General features: G+C 38.3%; 1 protein-coding gene across 11 annotated transcripts in view; it reads left to right on the plus strand.

The window, feature by feature from the left end:
- Positions 1-21,238, plus strand: part of L3MBTL3 (L3MBTL histone methyl-lysine binding protein 3) — a 130,124-nt gene that overhangs the window by 61,902 nt on the left and 46,984 nt on the right. For all 11 annotated transcript variants that reach the window (XM_078447306.2, XM_078447312.2, XM_078447307.2 and 8 more), the window contains 5 exons: positions 1,762-1,838; positions 6,842-6,927; positions 8,975-9,085; positions 19,705-19,819; positions 21,134-21,236. In XM_078447306.2, the coding sequence (XP_078303432.1) occupies positions 1,762-1,838; positions 6,842-6,927; positions 8,975-9,085; positions 19,705-19,819; positions 21,134-21,236 (492 nt within the window). The remainder of the gene's footprint in view (positions 1-1,761; positions 1,839-6,841; positions 6,928-8,974; positions 9,086-19,704; positions 19,820-21,133; positions 21,237-21,238) is intronic.

A 21,238-nucleotide genomic window follows, 5' to 3' on the forward strand; every position in this document is an offset into this window, starting at 1 on the left:
AAACAGCTACTTGAATGAGTATGTTTTCTGTACAAGCTGACTCTGTCTGCTGTCCTTCCATTTTCTCTTAAACCCACCCTGTTCCAGCTTTTGCCCTTTCTTATTCCCAGCTCCACCAGAACAGCCCTTGCCAAGAATGTTAATGAACTTTACATTGGTAAATCCAGTAATCAGTTCTTGTTCTTTGATCTAGCGTGAGCATTTAACTTAGTTGATTTCTTTCTTCTTGCTTTCCTTCTCTTATTTTCTAGTCATTTCTTCTTGGGCTTCTTTGCCTCCTACTTCTTCTGTTCTCTCTCTGTACTCATTCTCTGGATGGCCTCATCTCTGTTCATGACCTTAGACATCATCCCAAATGCTGATGCTCCCACAGTTACATCTTTACCCTTGATCTTGTGTTTGAACTCCAGATTTTCATGCTCATTATCTGTTTGACTTCTTTACCTGTTTGTCAAACATATTGATAAAACAAACAAAAAGCAAAAAATCTCTCCATTCACCATTTGGAATGCCATAGACTGTGTCTCTAGTCTTCCTGTCTCAGGAAATGGTCCTACATTCTTCTGGTGGCCCCTGCCCCAAACCTTGGGATGTTCCTGACTTCTTCACATCACTCACATTCTGTATCAAATCTACCAGTATATCCTGTTGGTGCTTCCTTGAAAATACAGACTCAAAAACATGATCGCTTCTTATTATCTTCACCACCAGCACTCTGGTTCAGGCCTCCATCATCAACTCTTGCAAAAAGCCTCCTCACAGCCTCATCTCGGTTTCCAATGTGGTTAGTTGTCTGCAAAGCAGTCACAATAATTACTTTAAAAACATGAATTAGATTATGCCACTCTTCTGCCTAAAACCCCCTATATGATACTGTAGTAAACATCATTTTTCTCTGAATAAAATCCCAAGACCTTACCATGCCTAAAGGCCCTTCCTGATATTATTTCCTGTTCTCTGCTTCCCTCAGTGTGTTCCTGACCCAGCTGTGAGACTCCCACCCCACACACAGCCTTTGTACTTGCGTCCTCTCTGCATGGATTGGCTTTCTAGTGTGCATTTGAGTGGCTCAGTTCTTTCTCCACTTTCTTCAGGTGTCACCTTATTTGAGAGGCCACCGTGACTGTGCCGTGTAAAGGAGTATCTTTCCATGTTTGCTCTCTGCTTCCTTCTTCCACCTCTTGTCTGCATCCGTTGTGCCACCAGAGTATTTATTTTGTTAATTTGTTTCCTATCTCTTCCCGGAATACCGCAGACTCCACAAAAGCGGGAACTTCGTATGTGTTTTATGTGCTGCTGTCTCCTCAGTGCCTGTCCCAGTGTCTGGTGCATTATAAACACTCAGTGTTTGAATGAGTGAGTGAGCAAATGAATGAATGAAATGAGTTGTGTGTACGATGAGGACTACATGGAACAAGTCTGATTAGGAGCAACGAATCAGATGCCAGATAAGGCATAGTGATAAAGAGGTCTTGCAAAAATACATGCCTGACTGAAGGAAAGATGAGAGAGAGGAGAAGAAAGAGGTGAGGAAAGGAAAGGAATACCTCCTCTTAATACCTGGCCGCTGCCATTCTAACAGATGATAGAAGCGTGTTTGTTTTTCGAGGGTGATCGAGCTTCGTGCTTTTTGCACGTTTGCCCTTAGAGATGCTGAAATAATTTTAGCTTGCCTGTGTATATGATTATTTATGTACACATTTATTTGTATTTGAGAATTGATCCTGATCGTTACAGTTTTGTGATTTATATAACCTACAGGTGTGAAGCATCGAGCCCACACATTCATCCAGTCGGGTGGTGTAAAGAACATAGAAGAACACTTATTACTCCTCCAGGTTTGTGTTTATTATGTGTCTAACATTATTCTTCATATGCATCAGGAGTCTGCAAACTTTTTCTGTAAAGGGCCAGATAGTACATAACTTTGGCTTTGTAGGCCATACATCTCTGTCACAACTACTCAATTCCAGTTTTAATGCACGAAGCAGCCCAGACGATAAGAAATGAATGAACATAGTTGCTTTGCAGTAAATCTTTACTTGCAAAGAACAGGTAGCTGGTCGGGTGGTAGTTTGCTGACCCCTGATACACCTGAAAGTATATACATTGGCTTGGTCCATAACAGAGTATCAAAGGTTGTCTTCTTTGGAAAATGAGAAGTTCTTTTTAAAAAGATCTTTATTTCTCAAGTTGTCATTCATTTTTAGACTTTTTGTTCATACACATTTAAATATATTATCTGACCACAGAAGTCAGGTGTCTAAAGCTTTAGTGAATGTAGAGAAGTGGACATAGGGGACCGCATTTGTGGGTGGAGCCTTGACCCACATGTCACAGTCAATTGTGACAAAAGTACAATGTTCACATTTAAGTGAGTACTTGAGGCTTTAGATTTTTTTTTTTTTAACCTGGATCAGAACTTACACATTCAGTTTTCCTTTTTCTATTGGAGTGTAGTCTCCAAAACAGATTTTGCACCTTAATGCTGGTAGTACCTCTTGTTCGTTTTCTGCAGTTTCCAGGTACTTCAGCCATCTGCCTCTGGCCCCGCGGCCCCTTCTCAGCTTCGCTGTCTCTGTGATGGAGAACAGTGTACCTGCTGTCGAATTGTTTCTTTGTTTTATGTCATGTTGAGTTTATTTTCTTATGCCGAAGAACGGATTCTTTGGCTTCATCATGACCAAGACAGTGAGTTTCCGAGTTGTGTCGCTGTTGAAGGTGCCAGGGCTATCACTGGGTGAAAAGACAGGGCCATCAGCTGATACAGGGCATCAACTGCCCTGTTGCTTATGGGTACTCACGTGAGTGATGCAAACTTCCATCATCACAGGCAAAGGGTAGCCCCTCGGCTGGCTAAGAGCCAATTTGTGGATGTTGCCGGCAGCACAGATGCATCAAAGCCTCAGTTTAGAGCTTCCGATACTTGTCTCATTCCATTCGAATAGCTGATTTCATGGGGAAGCTTGTTTCCAGTTCCGTGGTGCTGTGTCTTTGTGTCTGATCACTTCCTCAGCCAGGGGACCAACCATCCCAGGGATGCCTGAGATGAGTCCCTTCCGCTTTCTGAGTTTTCTCCTAGGTTAAGGAACCAAAAAGCCCCTGTCCTTCACTGATTTATAGAGCTGTTTTGAAGATGAAAGAGCATTAACTTAAACCATAAAGTGTTAGTAAAGCAAGACATTAACAGTTGCCTGGCTCAGACATGGAGCTGCCTGGAAGGTTTTCCTGGGCAGCTCTCCTGTGTCCTGTGGCTCACACACTGTTAGCAGTCAGTGAATGTCGATTGCACACTTACCTGGTGTCAGTGTTACCATCAGAGTTGCTGTAAGGATTTCCCAGTTTGGTATTGGTCCATTTTTTTTTTCTTTACCACCTTTATGGTCATAATCAGAAGTCTGGTAAATAAACACAGAACCAGTGAGTAACAGTGCTTGGTTATGTCGTCACAGCACTGGCTTAAGTACCGTGGGAACGGGTGGTGTAAGGCATGATTGCTGACTTCTTTTTTTTTTTTTTTAATTTTTTTTTTTTTAACGTTTATTTATTTTTGAGACAGAGAGAGACAGAGCATGAACAGGGGAGGGTCAGAGAGAGAGGGAGACACAGAATCTGAAACAGGCTCCAGGCTCTGAGCTGTCAGCACAGAGCCCGACGCGGGGCTCGAACTCACAGACCGCGAGATCATGACCTGAGCCGAAGTCGGCCGCCTAACCGACTGAGCCACCCAGGCGCCCCTATTATTGCTGACTTCTAATGCGAAGCCAGTCACCAAGTCCTCTGTAGGCTTTCATATCAGTGGAAGAGAAGAAAAACATAGCTTTTTGACACATTTAAAAAATCTAAATTTCATGTTCAAAAGTGCCAAACACAGCAATGTGAGTATAGTAAACACCACTGATTGTACACCTAAAAATAGTTAAAATCATTTATTTTATATGCTGTATATTTTACCACACACACACACACACACACAAGTTTAAAAAGAAACTGTCAAATAACGGTTTGTAAGGCCTATGCTGATATTACCTTGGTGCTATGACAAAAAAGATGCCCTTTGTCCAGTCCCTGTTCTCTGAGGGCAGCTTCTTGGCAGGGTCTCTGATGTCCCGTCTGAGAAGGACCCTAGTCACTTACTGTTCCTAGACAGCAGCTCTTCTGCCCCTCCTGTTAATTCATGGATCAGCCCTGCTGGACTCCCCATGTTCATGTTTTTTCCCAAATATGTAGCATTATCTCCTGTTTCCAAAATTAAAGCCTTTATGACTTTTTAAAATGATTTTTATCTTGAATTATCCAATTTTGCATTAATACATGCTTGTTTTTAAAAATTTAGAACGTTTGGGACACCTGGGTGGCTCAGTCGGTTAAGCGTCCGACTTCAGCTCAAGTCGTGATCTCACAGCTCGTGAGTTCAGGCCCCGTGTCAGGCTCTGTGCTGACAGCTCAGGCTGGAGCCTGCTTCGGATTCTGTATGTGTGTCTCTCTCTCTGCCCCCTTCCCACTTGCGCTCTCTCTCTCTCAAAAATAAACATTAAAAAAATTTTTTTTAAATTTAGACTGAAAATAGAGACAACAGTTGTTCTGTCTCATAATAGTTTGAGTTTGTCCTTGTATCTCTACAGAAAAATCATTCTGCCTCTGTTTATACACAAACACCCATGCGTGTACAATCAGCTTTAATATTATTTAAACTGGGCAAGATACATTCCTTAAAAATATGTTGTAAAATATTTGTATTTATAGAAATATATTTGCATACTTTTTAAACTTTTATTTTGTGGGGCGCTTGGGTGGCTCAGTCGGTTAAGTGACCGACTTTGGCTCAGGTCATGATCTCACAGTTTGTGAGTTCGAGCCCTACGTTGGGCTCTGTGCTGACAGCTCAGAACCTGGAGTCTGCTTCAGATTCTGTGTCTCCTCCTCTCTCTGCCCCTCCCCCACTCGCGCTCTATCTGTCTCTCTCAAAAATAAATAAAACATTAAAAAAAAAGTTTAAAGCTTTTACTTTGAAATAATTTCAAATGTACAGAAAAGTTGAAAGAATAGTATGGAAGTCATCGATACCCTTGACCCAGAGACTCATTCAAGTTCATCAGTTGTATCAGTGATGTTGTTTGTAGCAAAAGGATCAGACATTGCACTCGGTTGTCATATCCTTCTACTCTCCTTCAGTTAGGCTCTCCTCGACTTTCATGACGTCAGTGTGTTTGGGAATTAGAGATTAGTCATTTTGTAGAATGCTGCTGAATTTGGGTATGCTTGGCGTTTCCTCATGATTGGATCCAGGTTCTGTATTTGGGCAGGAATATCACAGAAACAGCACCGTGTTCTCCCTGCATCCTGAGCGGATGTCAGTTTGTCTCACTATTGATCTTTTACCGTTAATTGACCAAGATGGTCAATTACTTCTTCACTTCTCCACTAACATAGTTATTTTTTTCTCTGTAAGTACTAAGTATTTTGTGGAGAGATACTTGGAGATTGTGTAAATACCCTGTGCTTCGTCCCCATGTCACTCACTAGTTTTAACATCTGTTGATATTTCTCGTATGAATAATTATTCTGACAGTTGCTAAATGCTAATTTTTTATACCATCATTCCTTGTACATAAGCAGTTGTTATTATTCTGCAAAGAATAGCTTTTTCATCTTCCTCTTTATTCATTGGTTAATTTATTTCTGTCTGCATGGATTCATATATTACTATTTTCATCAAGGGGTTATAAGCCATAACCAGCATTGCTTACTTTCATGTCCCGATTTTCCCAGATTTGGTGCGTGGGAGTCCCTTTAAGTCAGTTACCATGTCCTTTGACATGTTCTTTGAGAACTTCATTCTCTCTGGCACAGCAAGGCTTATCTCGTACTTTCCCTGATTCAAGCTAAAATCTAAACAGTGGATGTGGTGATGGCTACGGGGTGACGCTGCCTCTGTTTCTCGGAGGATATAGTTAGGAAATACGTTCATGTAAAAAAGTTATATTTATGCGTATTTCTGTACCTATTTCGACATTGAAAACAAAGAATTATATCCTTAGCTCCAATTCATATCCAAGACCACAAAGTTTATTCTAGTTTCCTACTTTCTCTCTTTTTTCGGTCAGTGAGAAACCTGCCTTCCTTTATCTGCAGTATATTTACAATTTTTTTCAGTCCTTTTTAAGTAGCCAGTTTCCCACCACACTGAGTCACTATTAATTCCTGCTCATGTCTGCCTAATGGATTTTGGACTCTGGAGGAAACAAAAGGGGGCAGGAGGAAGGAGGGATAGTTCTTTCTGCATATTTTATTTTATGAATGGTGTTCCATGACTTGATTGTGCTTGTTTGACCTAACAGTATGATGACATATCTGGAATATTTCACATATTAGTGTATGTAAGTCTGCTTTATTCTTTTTAATAAATGCTTTCTATTTCATATGTACTATATATATATATTTGCACATTTTCTATATTGTTATTAAACTTATTTTTACACTTTTTCATTGACAGCTGTGCATTTGTCTTTGTGTGCATGAGATTTTATATTAGTAGAAGTAGAATTGCACATTAAAGGGCATTTTTGTTAGTGTGTGTATATCTGTATATAGGACTTACCAAGAATATAAATTATACATATACGTATATGTTATATTTTCATTTAAAAGATAGAAGAGTCATGATCAAGATGAAAGTAATTATTACAGTTAGGTCTGAGTGTGTTATTCACTTTAAAGTTATTTGGAACATGAACGTAATTTCCTAGATTATGGTAACAATATCTCATAATTTTATAGGTCAGTTTGTGGTTCTGTCATTCTGGTCAAACCTAACAGAGTTTGCTTTTTTCTTCCTTAGGTTATCCAAATGTGAAACATTTTTCTTGGGATAAATACTTAGAAGAAACCAATTCTTTACCTGCCCCTGCAAGAGCTTTCAAAGTGGTGAGTTAATACATTTTACACTATTTCTTTCATTTGTGTTGGCAATAGTGTTCATTCATTGAAATTGCAGAACAGAAAGAGACAGTACTACTGAGCCAGAAAGAGGAAGAAGAGGGAAACAGAAGACCACAAAAGATGTTTTTGACTTCTTACAATTTTGAAAGTCAAAATTATTACAGAGATTTTTTGTCGTTGGCCTCATTTTGAACTTGTTTCCTTGGAAAATAACTGCTTGAATTGGTGTGGAATGAGTTGTTGTGATCCTACAGCAAACTTCTGTTTTTCCAGCTAGATACTCTGAAAAACCGAAACAAGGCAGGACATTGTTTTCTAATAAAAATTGTGTTTGAGAATTCCTTTGGATTTTTTTATGGCAAGCTGCATGCTGTTTTTCTTTTTATTGCTATTAATCAGCATGTTTGATTATCAAAATATAAGGCCATTTGCTTTTATTGTAGTATCTTTCTAACCCAGAGTCCTTGCATCTTACATATAACTTGTTAAGGTTCAAAGGAAACCTCATTTCTCGGCAAGGGAAGAATAAGTGATGAGAGGCATTTTAAATTTTTTTCGTTTTTCCAACAACTTGCTTAATTATTTCTGTTTTTTCATAAATTTAAAGAAGAATATGTTAAGAATTTTAAGAATGTTTTTAATGTAGCATAGTCTATCATAAGTAACACTTGTTAAAATGATTTATTGTATATAAATTGCTAGGGTTTCTAATGATAGAATTAATAAGGGATGTGGGCCCAAATAATAGAAAAAAAAAAAGAACATGAAATATTTTTGAGAAAATAAGTATATTACGTGAAGAAAAGCCATGTAAAAGAATGTGTATGGTTCCATCTGATAGTAAATTTAGGATTTAAAAATGGATAATTAGAGTTCTGCCTTTCTTAGGAATTTTTACCTGACTCTCTAACTTTATCTCAAGCTATACAAAGAACCACATTGCTCTTTGCTTGAACTCGATAAAATCGTATCAAGATCAGTCTGCATATCACGTGTCACACTGAGACCTGAGAGAAAACTACAATTTCCCTAGTTTGGCCTTTAGGTGCCTGGCATTGATTGTTTTTTATCCTTTGAGTAATTTTCACACTTAATTCTCTGAGCCACAGTTTTGTTACAACCACTTCACAGAACAGGGGTGTGAGGCTCAGATGGTTTAAGCAATTTACCCAACATACCCTTGAGCTTGCCTTCGACATCCTGCAACTTTTCTGGAGGTTTACAGGTTTCTGCTGAGTCCTGAGGTGGAGCTGGCTAAGGTGTGGGAGGAGAGGTCTTCCTTTCTCATTCCTGTTCTTACAAGAGTGATTGCATCCCATACGTTTTGATGGCTAATTTTCTTTTTCTAAAGACGTCTCCTGCTTTTTGTTCTCTTGGCCATTTCTAGTCTCTGTCACATCTCTGCCACTTTAATGTTCTTTCTTCTGTTTTCATAAATAATTTTTATGCTTGTTGATTTTTGCCAGGATGCCTCCTCCTTTTTTGTAAAAATTTTTTTTTTAATGTTTATTTATTTTTGAGAGAGAGAGAGAGACAGAGCATGAGCAGGGGAGGGGCAGAGAGAGAGGGAGACACAGAATCCAAAGCAGTCTCCATGCTCGGAGCTGTCAGCACAGAGCCCGACGCAAGGCTCAAACTCACGAACGGTGAGATCACGACCTGAGCCAAAGTCAGAGGCTTAACCGACTGAGCCACCCAGGCGCCCCTCAAGACACCTCCTTCTAACTAACGAGAAAAACTTCTTGCCTTCCCTGTGCCTAATCAAATATCTACAATATTTTGCATTTTCTCTTAAGGTCTTTTGCTTTCTGTTTCCTCCGGCTGGGTGCTCAGGCTGTTTCTCTTGCTTCAGGGTTTGGCCGTGTGATTTCGGATTGTGTTTTTTTGATAAGGACAATGAGGTCCAAAGCTACTGTAGGAACTTGGGAGTTTGAAGGTCGATTCTGTAAATAGCTTATTATTCTGTCTTTGTGACACAGAGCCTACTTTCTCTTCCTCTGAATCTTACCATGTAAAATTTTCTGTATGGCAGAAACCTCCACATGGATTCCAGAAAAAAATGAAGCTTGAAGTCATAGACAAGAGAAATCCTATGTTTATTAGAGTAGCAACAGTTGCAGACACGGATGATCACCGAATAAAAGTGAGTGTTCTCTGTTGTGGTTCTGTTTTGTCTTTTGTTACAAGATAACTTGGATGGAAACTTCGGCAGATACTTAATTTGTGAAGTCCTAGAATTAAATCAGTAAGACTACAGGAATATGAAAATAAAGTGGCTGTACATCTTTGTCAGTATTTATCCAGTGTTTTCCTTTAATCTATGCAAGAAGTTCTCTTTATGACTGACATTTAATATGTTGTATCTACTTTCTTTTTCCGAGCACACACTCAGAATGTGAAAAGTCATAGATAAGCAAGGGATTTCTTCTGAATACAGTGCATCATTCTCCAATACAAGGCTCTTTTTTTGAAAGCTTGAAGATTAATTTTGATGGGGCTATATTAGATGTAGAATTTTCAGAAGAAAAGTAAAGAAGGATAGCCCTTTCATATAGGACAAGGAAAGAGAAATGATTGTATAAGAAAGTCAGGTTTTAATTAGATTTGGATTAATAAAAGCGAAGTACCTCTCAGAGGGTAAGCGAATGTTCAGGAAGGTGGCTTCGGTCTGTCGTGTCCCGGGTGATGAAGTGAAGTGTAACAGCGGTTCCAGGTGAGGAGCTAGAAGTTATCTCTGGTTCTGGCTTCTGTGTTTCCTTCGGCCTCAAACGAGAGCCCTGTTCATTCCACTTACTTCACTGTGAAAACAGCAAGATGTTAGATCTACGTGATGTCTTGCCGGCCCTTACCAGCTAACAGCATTCTTCCACTATTCAACATATGTGGTGGTGACAGTGCAGGGGGGTTTATGTGACAATCACGATTTTATCTGGGAAGCGGAGGCTCAGGAAGAGTTGATGAATTACTTATTAATTCTGGCAGTGGCAGAACTAAGTCACAGCCCTAAACTCTAGGAGTCGAAATTTATGCTCTTTAAAAAAATAAATATTGGGGCGCTTGGGTGGCTCAGTCGGTTAAGCACCTGACTTCATTCAGGTCATGATCTCGCAGTTCATAGATTCGAGCCCCACATCGGGTTCAGTGCTGGCAGCTCGAAGCCTGGAGCCTGCTTCGGATTCTATGTCTCCCTCTCTGCCCCTCACCCACTTACGCTCTCTCTCTTTCTCTCTCTCAAAAATAAATAAACATTAAAAACTTTAAAAACAAACAAAAAATAAATCACATATTCAACTATCTGTAATGAGATAATATATAAAAAATTATAGAAGAACATAGAAAACGTGTATCAATGTGGTTTTGTATAAAACAGAAATTTTAATGTTTAATTAGCTATTTTTAAGATTATATAATCATGCAGTGGTTTGGAAATTATAAACAGTGCAGAGTCTGTTAACCTTTTTCAAGTGTATTTTCCTATTAATTGTCCTTGGTGTGATAGTAGAAGTCATAAAGCAATCAGAGTATTTTAGGACTAGAAGTATTTTTTAGATAACCTAGGCTAGTGATTCAAAGAAATGTAGAACTAAGCAAGATACTATTTTTAAAAATCAAATTGGTCAGAATTGAACAAAAAATAAGTGTTTTGGTTTAGGTGCATGAAAAGTTTATTTTTTTCATGTATTTTCTTGTATTTTTCTGTATTTTTTTTCATGTGTAGCTGGTAGGAATAGAACGTGTCTCAGCCACTAAAGAGCAGTTTGATGAAGCACAAAAGTCTTGAAGGTTGTTTGCCCTTTAATTCAAGAATCTCAGTCCTAGGAATTCATGTTAGGAGAATTAACCAAAGGGAATATGCAACGATAAAAACTATAAGGAAAACATAGCAGTTTATAGTATTTAAGATTGCAAACAAGCACAGTAAGCTATAGGTAAAGTAAATTACTGTATATGATGGTAAATATTTAAGAAAAATATTTAATATTGGCAAGTGAAAAAACTCAGGTTTACTATTCTGTATGATGTCTGGTATTGTTTTTTAAAGAATATTATGGAAAGAAACTTAACCAAAATAATGACAGTTCTTCTCTTGGGGTGCTAAGATTATGAGTGATTATAAATGATTTTTTATAATTCTAAATGAATTATAAATGATGAGGTTTTTGGTGTGTTTTTTTTGTTTTGTTTTTTGTTTTTGTTTGTTTTGTTTTTAGTTACCTGGCTTCAGGAACACATATTAATTACTGTAATAGTAAAAAAAAAAATTTAGATTAACTCTGATTTTACATGTGAGAACGTTTTTGACCCGGAGAGGTCAAGTACTCTAAAGTGGGTAGTTCAGTTAGTTAATAGGAAAAGTGTGGACTAACTTTTTAGTTAGGCAAATTCTCTTTCCAATACAACATCCTGGTTGTTTAACACCCAAAACAGAGCTGGCTATGAGGTGTGTAGTTGACAATTATCTTTTCACAGTTAGTGGTATAAATGTCATAGCTAAAGGTGAACCACTGAACAAGTACCTGTGTGTTTATGAAATCCTCAAAAGATCAGCGAACAGGTGACGACCCAGTTTCAGGATTCATCAGACTTCTGAGACTATAAAAAGCTTTCATTAGTAGGAGTTTTTCTAATGCTATGGGAGATGACGAAGCAAGAATGCCTATCTTTATTATTCAGGAGGAGAAAGAGTATATAGAGACTAAGTCCTTAGTGCAGCTTAATATTTTAAGTTTCTTGGGTATAGAATCAACTCTTCAGCTAAATAAGATCAACCTTTTAGGCTACATGATATAATATATTCTATGCCTTAAGTTATTACAGGTAAACATTTTAAAACACATGTATTTCACCAGATGCTGAAAGAAAACAAGCAAAATGTTTTTGCTCTCATCTGTATGTTCTGGGGAGAGTTAGAACATACGACAGGCCCGCCCCGTCCCTCCCCACACTCACTTCTGCTTCCTCACAGGCAGGAATTTTCCTTTTTTTTTTTTTTTAGCTGCTTCTTCTGACATTTTATCCCTAATTTTCTGAAATAATATCTGTGTTCTGCTGTTTTCTCAGCCCCATCAATTTTAGGTCCAGTGTATTTCCTTCCTGTTAGGGTAGTTCTGGATTAAGCTCTTACCATATCCGTTCCTTCACTGTATCTTTTCACTAGCGACTTCACATGTTTTTAAAATGTTTTCTCAGTCTTCTGTATTCATCTTCTCATGAGTAAATAAATCCTGTTGGCTGCTGAGCAGAACAGTTTTTTTCTTATGACTTTTTTTTTTCTGGAGTCAGTAGCTTCTTGTGTTTTGGTTTTTTAAATTTTCTGTGCTCATAGTATCAGATGTTTACAAGTGCTCCAATAAATCTGATGTGTCTTTCTGTCAAAAGCCCAAGTATATATATTTTTTAAATGGTTATTTATTTTTGAGAGGGGGGAAGGGAAGGAGAGAATGAGCAGGGGAGAGGCAGAGAAAGAGAGGGAGAGAGAGAATCCCAAGCAGGCTCCCCACACTGCCAGCACAGTGCCCAACCTGGGGTTTGAACCCACGAACCTTGAGATCATGACCTGAACCAAAATCAAGAGGCAGGTGCTTGACCAACTGAACCACCCAGGCGCTCCCAAGTGTATTTTTAATAAGCCTTCTGTCTGTATCTTTTCTTTCTTGACTCTTTTTCCTACGACTTAGCAGTCGCCCATGGTAATCTGGATAGTTCTCTAAGCCTTATCCTGAACTTTCATCCTGAGACTGCTCTTTGCTGGCAGACTATGTTGTGTTTTTCTTTCTTTCTTTTTCTTTCTTTCTTTCTTTCTTTCTTTCTTTTTTCTTTTCTTTTCTTTCCTTTTCTTTTCTTTTCTTTCCTTTTCTCTTCTTTTTTTCTTCCTTTATTTCTTTCTTCCTTTATTTCTGTTTTTTTCAATCACATACTTGTTTTTCTTAGTGTTCTCTTATCATGTTGAAACACATCTTTTTGTAACCTTCTAAGAAAGGGTATATGAAAAGCCTCTGCTTTTGGCTCCTTGCACATCTAGAAATATCAATATTACTAGTCTTACATTTGATTCATACTATGACTAGGTGTAGAATTCTAGGTAGGGAGCCATTTTCCCTCAGAAATTGAAAGCCTTGTTCTGCTGTCTTCTCACATCCATATCGACTGACCTTAGACCTCTAAGGCCATACCAGTTGTTCTGCTCTGGGTGAGTACTCATGCAGAGTACTCGGGCTTTTTACTGTGGAGTTTCATGTCCTCCAGTTTTTGCACATGTTTCTTGTATTACTAGTTGATGACTCCCTGTTGTCATCCTGTGTCTTCTCTTTCTGGAAGTCCTGCAGCTCTGGTTGTTAAACCCTTTTGAATTGACCCCTTGATTTTCTTAAACTTTCTTTTTATGCTTCTCTGATTTTTTTATTCTACTTGTTTAGAGAGATATCTACTCTATTTTTCAAAACCCAGGTTGCTTTTTTTAAAAACTTTTTTAATGTTTATCTTTCAGAGACAGAATGTGTGAGCGGGGAGGGGCAGAGAGAGAGGGAGACAGAGGATCCAAAAGGGGCTCTGTGCTAACAACAGAGAGCTGAAGCTGGACACTTGACTGAGCCACCCAGGCACCCCATGTTTTAAAAAATATTTTTATGTTGCATTTTTAATTAAAATTCTGATTTTTTTAATTTTTGAGAGTTTTTTCCTATTTTCTAGCCTCCTCCCCCTTTTTATTTTTTTTATTTTTTAATTTTTTTTTAATTTTTTTTTAAATTTTTTTTTTACGTTTTATTTATTTTTGAGACAGAGAGAGACAGAGCATGAACGGGGGAGGGGCAGAGAGAGAGGGAGACACAGAATCGGAAGCAGGCTCCAGGCTCCGAGCCATCAGCCCAGAGCCCGACGCGGGGCTCGAACTCATGGACTGCGAGATCGTGACCTGAGCTGAAGTCGGCCGCTTAACCGACTGAGCCACCCAGGCGCCCCTCCTCCCCCTTTTTAAATGGCATCATCTTTTTATTTCTTGAAACAATATTGTTTCTTATCTGAGGATACTAGTGATGGTTTTTCTTCTGTCCTCTGCTTATTTCCTCCAAGTTTCTGCTGTCGTATTGGAGCCTCTCCTCAAATATCAAGTCCTTGACTGACTGTCTGCATTAAGAAAAGGCACTCATAAAGTTAACTGTTTTTCATGGGTGGGACTTACAGACCAGCAGACTTCACCGTAAGAAAGCAAAAGAGCCAGCTTTTTCACAGGGACGTTCCCATTTGTTGGCATCTGGGTCCTTCTCTGGAGCCTGTCAGTTTTTGCCAGAGTCCTCCCTGGGGAAGAGTGAACCTGGCTGTCGCTGTGCGAGAAAGAGAATGGCTGGGTTGGAATATATGGCTCTTGGTTGTACAAGTTCCTGTGCTTTCTGTCCAGCCCATTGCCCGTTCAGGTCTGTTCTAGAATTGAGAGCCTTGGGAATTTTTTTCTCTACAAGATAAATATCTGCTCATTGCCTGGGTTGTTGAAGGGGCAGTTACCATGGTGGGTGGAGTGGGGGAGCAGCCCGAGGGCGTGTAACTACTCCATATTGACTGTGAGTCAGTACTGCTGTGTTTCAGGGCCCTTCTCTCCTGTGTGCTGCCTCCAGAGTGAGTCCTCCTTGGGGTCTGCAGCCAGTGGGCTCCAGGCCTGTTCTACAGACCCCTGGGCTGTGACCCACCCACCCTGTCCTGTAGGTCAACACTCCTGTTTCCGCCCTCCACACACATCACTGTCACTTCTTACCTGTCAGCTGCTTTTCTTCTCCATTGGTCCTTCTGGCTTTATACCTTTTCAAATATAGCTTTAATTTCAGAAGAGACTGGAGATAAGCCCCTGGGTCTAAAATGTGTTTTACTGAGTTGCCTTTCACATGAACAGAAAATCCAACCAAATCTTTTTTCTTTTTCCTTTTTTTTTTTTTTTTTTTTTAAGGAATAGTGTGCTTTCTAAAATATTATCTGTCTCATTCTTGGTAAGCTGTCAGTAACATGTATTAAGGTTTGATAAAGGGTCCAAATGATGCTTCTGGGTGAAAATATATCCAATTTCCTAAGCTATAGTTTTAAATATGTGTGAGTTAAGTCTTTTTCACTATACTTCGATCCATAATCATCTTATTTTCTTTAGAATTTTTATTAAATACATCATTATTGCTGAATTGCTTTTATGTATAAGTATATTTAAAGTGGAACATTTGTATTATAAATATTTTGTGTGTCTTTTTGGGGTTTGTAAGATTTTTAAATATTTCATGTTGTATGTTTATCTTCCTTCCTTGTTGTTGTTTATTAGGCATTTGATTTCTTTTCAAAATAGTCCCCAGCAAGAGTAAAACTATCACTTAACATTACTCAAGTGTCTGATTTTTTGTTTGTTTAAAACTTCTTAATATGTCAGTGCCTGAAAAGTAAAAGTTACAAAAGATGAAGTTTAAAATTTTTTTAGTGTTTTTTTTTTTAATTTTTTTTAATGTTTACTTATTTTTGAGAGGGAGAGACAGAGCATGAGTAGGGGAGGGGCAGAGAGAGAGGGAGACACAGAATCTGAAGCAGGCTCCAGGCTCTGAGCTGTCAGTGCAGAGCCCGACACGGGGCTCAAACCCACAAACCTGGAGATCATGACCTGAGCTGAAGTCAGATGCTCAACAGACTAAGCCACCCAGGCACCCCGAATGTTTGTTTAGTTTTGAGAGAGATAGAGTGTGAGCGGGGCAGGGGCAGAGAGAAAAGGAGACAGAATCCAGAGCAGGCTCCAGGCTCTGAGCTGTCAGCACAGAGCCTGACACTGGGCTCGAACTCGCAAACTGCGAGATCATGACCTGAGCTGAGGTTGGACGCTTAACCAACTGAGCCACCCAGATGCCCCACGAAAGATGAAGGCTTAAATCAATTATTTCATCTGAGCTTCTACAGTGAGAATTTCGATTAGGATTAATATCAATGTTTGCATATATTAATTTTTACATAATTTCAAATAGCATTTTAAGTGTATTTGGTACTTCTCAGAATTTTATTGTTACCTCTGTTCATAATATCTAAACTAAATTTTATCTCTGAAATTGAACCCTTAAACTATTACAGTTCTCCAGATTGTCTACCAACCTAGATTATAGAAGGTATTAGATTTATCTATAGTATCTAAAGTGTATTAATCCTAGATAGATGACTTCTCATTGCCAAACTGAGATGTCAGTTTTAATGAAAACTAGGAAACATTGTGGCACCATCACCGGATGTGATAGATCTACCATAAACATTTTTAAAGGTATGTGTGAGGAAACTTTAAAAAGAATCCTTTTATTTATGATGATAGCAACAGTTTTAGGGACTATATCGATGTACAGTAATGTACTATTTATATACATTGGATGCAGAACCAATTGAGCCCCCCAGAAAAGTTGGATGCAGAACAGATTGAGCCCCCCAGGCACCCCAGTAGTATACAATTTGATATCCATGGGTCTCAGTTCTGAGTGCACACCAGAGTTACTTACAAGTTGAGTAAACGACCTCTGTGTGCATAGAACCCAAACCAAAGCTGTGGATTAAAATCTAGGTAAGCTCAGCACTTTTTTTTTTTTCTTTTTCCTTTATTGCTTCTTCCTTTTCATCATAGGTAATTCTGAAATGTATCTGGGGTGGAACACCATTTATTTCTTAGGACTGAGTATGTGTGCTGTAGGAAGATACCTAATTTTTAAAAATTTAGCGGTTTATATACAACAAATGGAACATAGGTTATGTGAACATTGATTCCAATATAAAAGAAATGGAATTTAGGAATAGTAAGATCAGAAAACATGAGAGTTTCACATTTCTAGTAAAATAATCACTTGATTAGTTGAGAATTAGAACATTTAAAACTTACTAAACACTCTAAGTTGTGTCTGCTCATTTATTGATGGCAGTGATGGCATAAATTGATATTTTTACAAAATTATCATGAATGTCATTCTCACTGTTAGTTGAACACTGTTTCTGATCAGAGGAAAGGAAAGGGTTACTTTGAGTTAAGCACTTTTTTTTTTTTTATTTTCAAGTGTCTATTTATTTTTGAGAGAGAGAGAGAGACAGAGTGTGAGCAGGGGAGGGTCAGGGAGACAGGGAGATACAGAATCCAAAGCAGGCTCCAGGCTCTGAGCTGTCAGCACAGAGCCCGACATGGAGCTCGAACCCACGAACCGCAAAATCATGACCTGAGCCAAAGTCTGATGCTTAACCAACTTAGCCACCCCAGCGCCCCTAAGTACTTTTCTGTAAGTGCTGCTTTTATATTCAGTGTATGGGAAGATGATCAATTTTATTTGGGTCCTTGAATTTTAGGTATGGTTACTCCTCCTAACTAGCTGTGTGAACTCTTCTTCTCTTTAAGATAATACCTGTGGTTTCTTCCAGGTGTGGAATTCGGGGGGCTTTGATTCTAGGATTAATTGATTTCTAAGCTTGAGAAAGTGGATTCATTGCAAAGGATGTTATTTTAAATACACACACACACACACACACACACACACACACTTTAACAGCTCTGTTCTATTCTGTCATACAAACACGCCATAATTTAGTTAGCCAGTCTCCTCATGGTAGATACTCTGGTTGTTTTCTACTACAATGAGTTGGGTTATTGAGGTTATTAAGTCAAAAGTGATATATTTTAAGTGACTGTTGTTGCAAATAACTCTAGAAATACTTGCCAGTTAATATTTCTGTCAGCAGTCCTTGAGAAAGCTTTTTATGCTCATACTCACCAGCTCTGGGAATCACCAAGATGGGACATTTTTGGCAGGTTGAAAAAATTGCATCTTGTGGTTTTAATTTGTAGGGGTATTTTTAGTTATAAGTGAAATTGATTATCATTTTATATGTTTACTAATCATTTATATTTAGTTTCTTATTTATGAGCAATTTATATCTATTTTTCATCTTTCTATTGGGCTTTTAATCTTCTTATGTTGATATATGAAATTTGGATAAATTAAAGAACAGAGTACATTGTGACATATATAATAACTGTGTTTTTCAAGTTTCTCATGGATCTTCCTCCTTTTCTGTGGTAACATTTGCCACTGTGAAGTTTTAAATGTTCATGTAGTCAGGGGCGCCCGGATGGCTCAGTCAGTTAAGTGTCCGACTTCAGCTCAGGTCATGATCTCATGGTTCATGAGTTCAAGCCCCACCTCAGGCTCTGTGCTGACAGCTCAGAGCCTGGAGCCTGCTTTGAATTCTGTGTCTCCCTCTCTCTCTGCCCCTTCCCCACTCATGCTCTGTCTCTCCCTCTCAAAAACAAATAGACATTAAAAAAAATTTTTTTTCAATGTTCCTGTAGTCAAATTGAGCAGTCTTTTATGAGTTTTGAATTTGGTATCTTGCCTACTATGGTTTCCTACTCTGAGATTACATATACATTCACTCCTGCATTGTTCTGGAACTTTTATTCAGTTTTACACGTTGGTATTTTTTATCTATCTGGCATCTGTTGTCTTGTTAGTAAGGGATTCACAGACTTAAAAAGGTCTAGCTGGCAAATTTGATGTAATAGTGAAATATATATAGCCTTTCAGTATATCCTTTCATCCTAAAAAATAAAATACATGTAATACTTAAAAGACACATAGCTGATCCTTAGTGACCCTGCCTGAAAGACCAATAGCTCTTTCACACGGTGGCTGATAAAGATGGCTCCGACCACCATATAAAACGTCTTTGAGACATAGTGTAATTATTTCTGAGAGAAAAAATGATACTTAGACATGATTTTAATGGAGAGATATTTTATAAACCAGGTGTATTTCTAATAGGACATTGAATTTGTTTAAACAGACTTAAAAATATATATTTTTTTAATGTTTATTCCTTTTTGAGAGAGAGAGAGAGAGAGTACAAACAGGGTGGGGAGTGGGGATAGAGAGAGAGGGAGACGCAGAATCCGAAGCAGGCTCCAGGCTCCGTACTGTCAGCACAGAGCCTGATGCCAGCTCGAACTCACAGACCATGAGATCCTGACCAGAGCCAAAGTCAACCACCCAGGCGCCCCTGTTTAAACAGCCTTTTCTTATGTGGATCCTGAGAAACTTAACAGAAACCCATGGGGGAGGGGAAGGAAAAAAAAAAAGAGGTTAGAGTGGAAGAGAGCCAAAGCATAAGAGACTCTTAAAAACTGAGAACCAACTGAGGGTTGATGGGGGGTGGGAGGGAGGGGAGGGTGGGTGATGGGTACTGAGGAGGGCACCTTTTGGGATGAGCACTGGGTGTTGTATGGAAACCAATTTGAAAATCAACTTCATGTATTGAAAAACATAAAAATAAAAAAAATAAACAGCCTTTTTAGCATAATTCTGGGAGAGTTGACATTTAAGTGAAAGGTACTCCTGCCTTTCTCCTCTCCACTCCCATCCTCCCTCCCTTCCTGATTTATTCGTTACTTAAGTAATATTTATTCACTCTTTGGTGTGGCTCATATGAAGACGTTATGTACTCATAACTCGTGTGTGTGTGTTGGAAGACACACATATCTATAAAAGTACCGCTGGAATGATGTCTTTGGCAAGACATTTATTGATGAACAGATCATTTGAAGATAGGTCGAAAGTCCCTTTTTTGGCATAGGGGAAATGAAGCAATTTAAGTAAATTTAAAAAAAATATATTATTTGGTATTGAATCTACATACTTTAGAAGAAAATAAAAACGGTTATATGGTGGCTGGAACTTTAATGGTAGGAATTTTCTGTGAACTGTACTGGTAATTTCCTTTTGTTTCCAGGTTCACTTTGACGGCTGGAACAGCTGCTATGATTACTGGGTAGATGCGGATTGCCCTGATATTCACCCTGTGGGCTGGTGTTCAAAAACCGGGCATCCTCTTCAGCCTCCTTTGAGTAAGAGACGCAAGGATAACTTAAATTGAATGTTTCCATTTTCTTATGTAGGGTGCTTAATATTTTCTTTGCTCCTAGCATTTTCTTTCTACTGTTTTCTCCCCTGTACGTTTGTTCTCCATGAATCCTGTTCTTCTTCCCACATTTTCCATTATGTGGTAGTCACAAAAACATAAAAAGAAAAAAAAATAATGTTTGAAAAGCACCGTTTATGTAGATTGTTAAACTTTTATTTAGAAGGACTCATCACCTTTCAAAATTGGTACTGAATTTTTGGAAGACAGTTCTCTTAGGCTATTAAAGTCTAATGTATCAGTAGTGGCTTTATACTGTAGTTTTGCAAAATGTTACCATTGGGAGAAACTGGACAGAGTGTAAAAAGGCTCTCCCTATCTATTGTTGCTTAAAACTGCATGTGATTTACAGTAACCTCAGTGCAGAGTCCCTTTAAGTTCAATTTTTTTTTTAAATGTGCACTGCGAATTTGTCATACTATGATTTCAACTTGGAAGGAAAGCATATACATTGTAGCAGAAAATACGTAGAAAATACAGTAGATTATCGTGGGGTTTTTAAAAGTTTAGTGTGCAGTCCCCTGTTTTAGTGGCTTCACTTGTTTCCAGGTTCATGTACAAGCTGCATAAAAGTAAAGAAATCCACATGCATGCTGTTTGTTGCAGTATATTTAAAATAACAAACCTTGGAAACAAAGATTAGTTAAATTCTGGTGCACTCATGATACAGACACTGCAACAATCATAAAGAATATTATCATTGAGATGGAAAGATTTTTAAGACATAAAGTTAAAGACCAAAGGAAAAAATGTTTCAGAATAGTGCACATTGGTGCTATCCCTTGTATGCGACAAAATGATACAAGACCAAAGACTTGATACATGTGTATATATATATTCATAGAGGTATATGTGGGAATGCTTAGAACAGAGTCTAGCACATTACACAGGGACATAAGTGGTCAGCATAAGGAAGCATTATAAAACACGGAGGGGGTAGCATGTTTGAAATTTTCAGTGTACAAGTATTCGTAAACTAATTATGTTATTTACTTGAAGATTGTTTAGCATCTCCTCGTTAATTCACAATTAGGTATTTCTGGAATTTATAGCATTGATAGAGGGTTAGATCAAAGTGTACCATTTCACTGTTGAAGAAAGATCAATAGTGTGAACAAAAGCATAGGGAAAAATCTTTAAAGACTTTTAAGATATTTGTAATTTTTGTTTCACAGCCTTTGGTTAACTTTATGCCCCTTCCTTTCTCTTCTCTCTTTTTCTTCCCCTTGCTTTCTTATAGGCTCCTTAGAATTAATGGAAGCTTCAGAACATGGCGGATGTTCAACCCCAGGATGTAAAGGGATTGGTCATTTTAAGAGAGTGAGACACCTGGGCCCTCACAGGT

This window comes from Panthera onca, chromosome B2 (assembly GCF_046562875.1).
Source record: "Panthera onca isolate mPanOnc1 chromosome B2, mPanOnc1 haplotype 2, whole genome shotgun sequence".
In the NCBI taxonomy this organism is placed as follows: Eukaryota; Metazoa; Chordata; class Mammalia; order Carnivora; family Felidae; genus Panthera; species Panthera onca.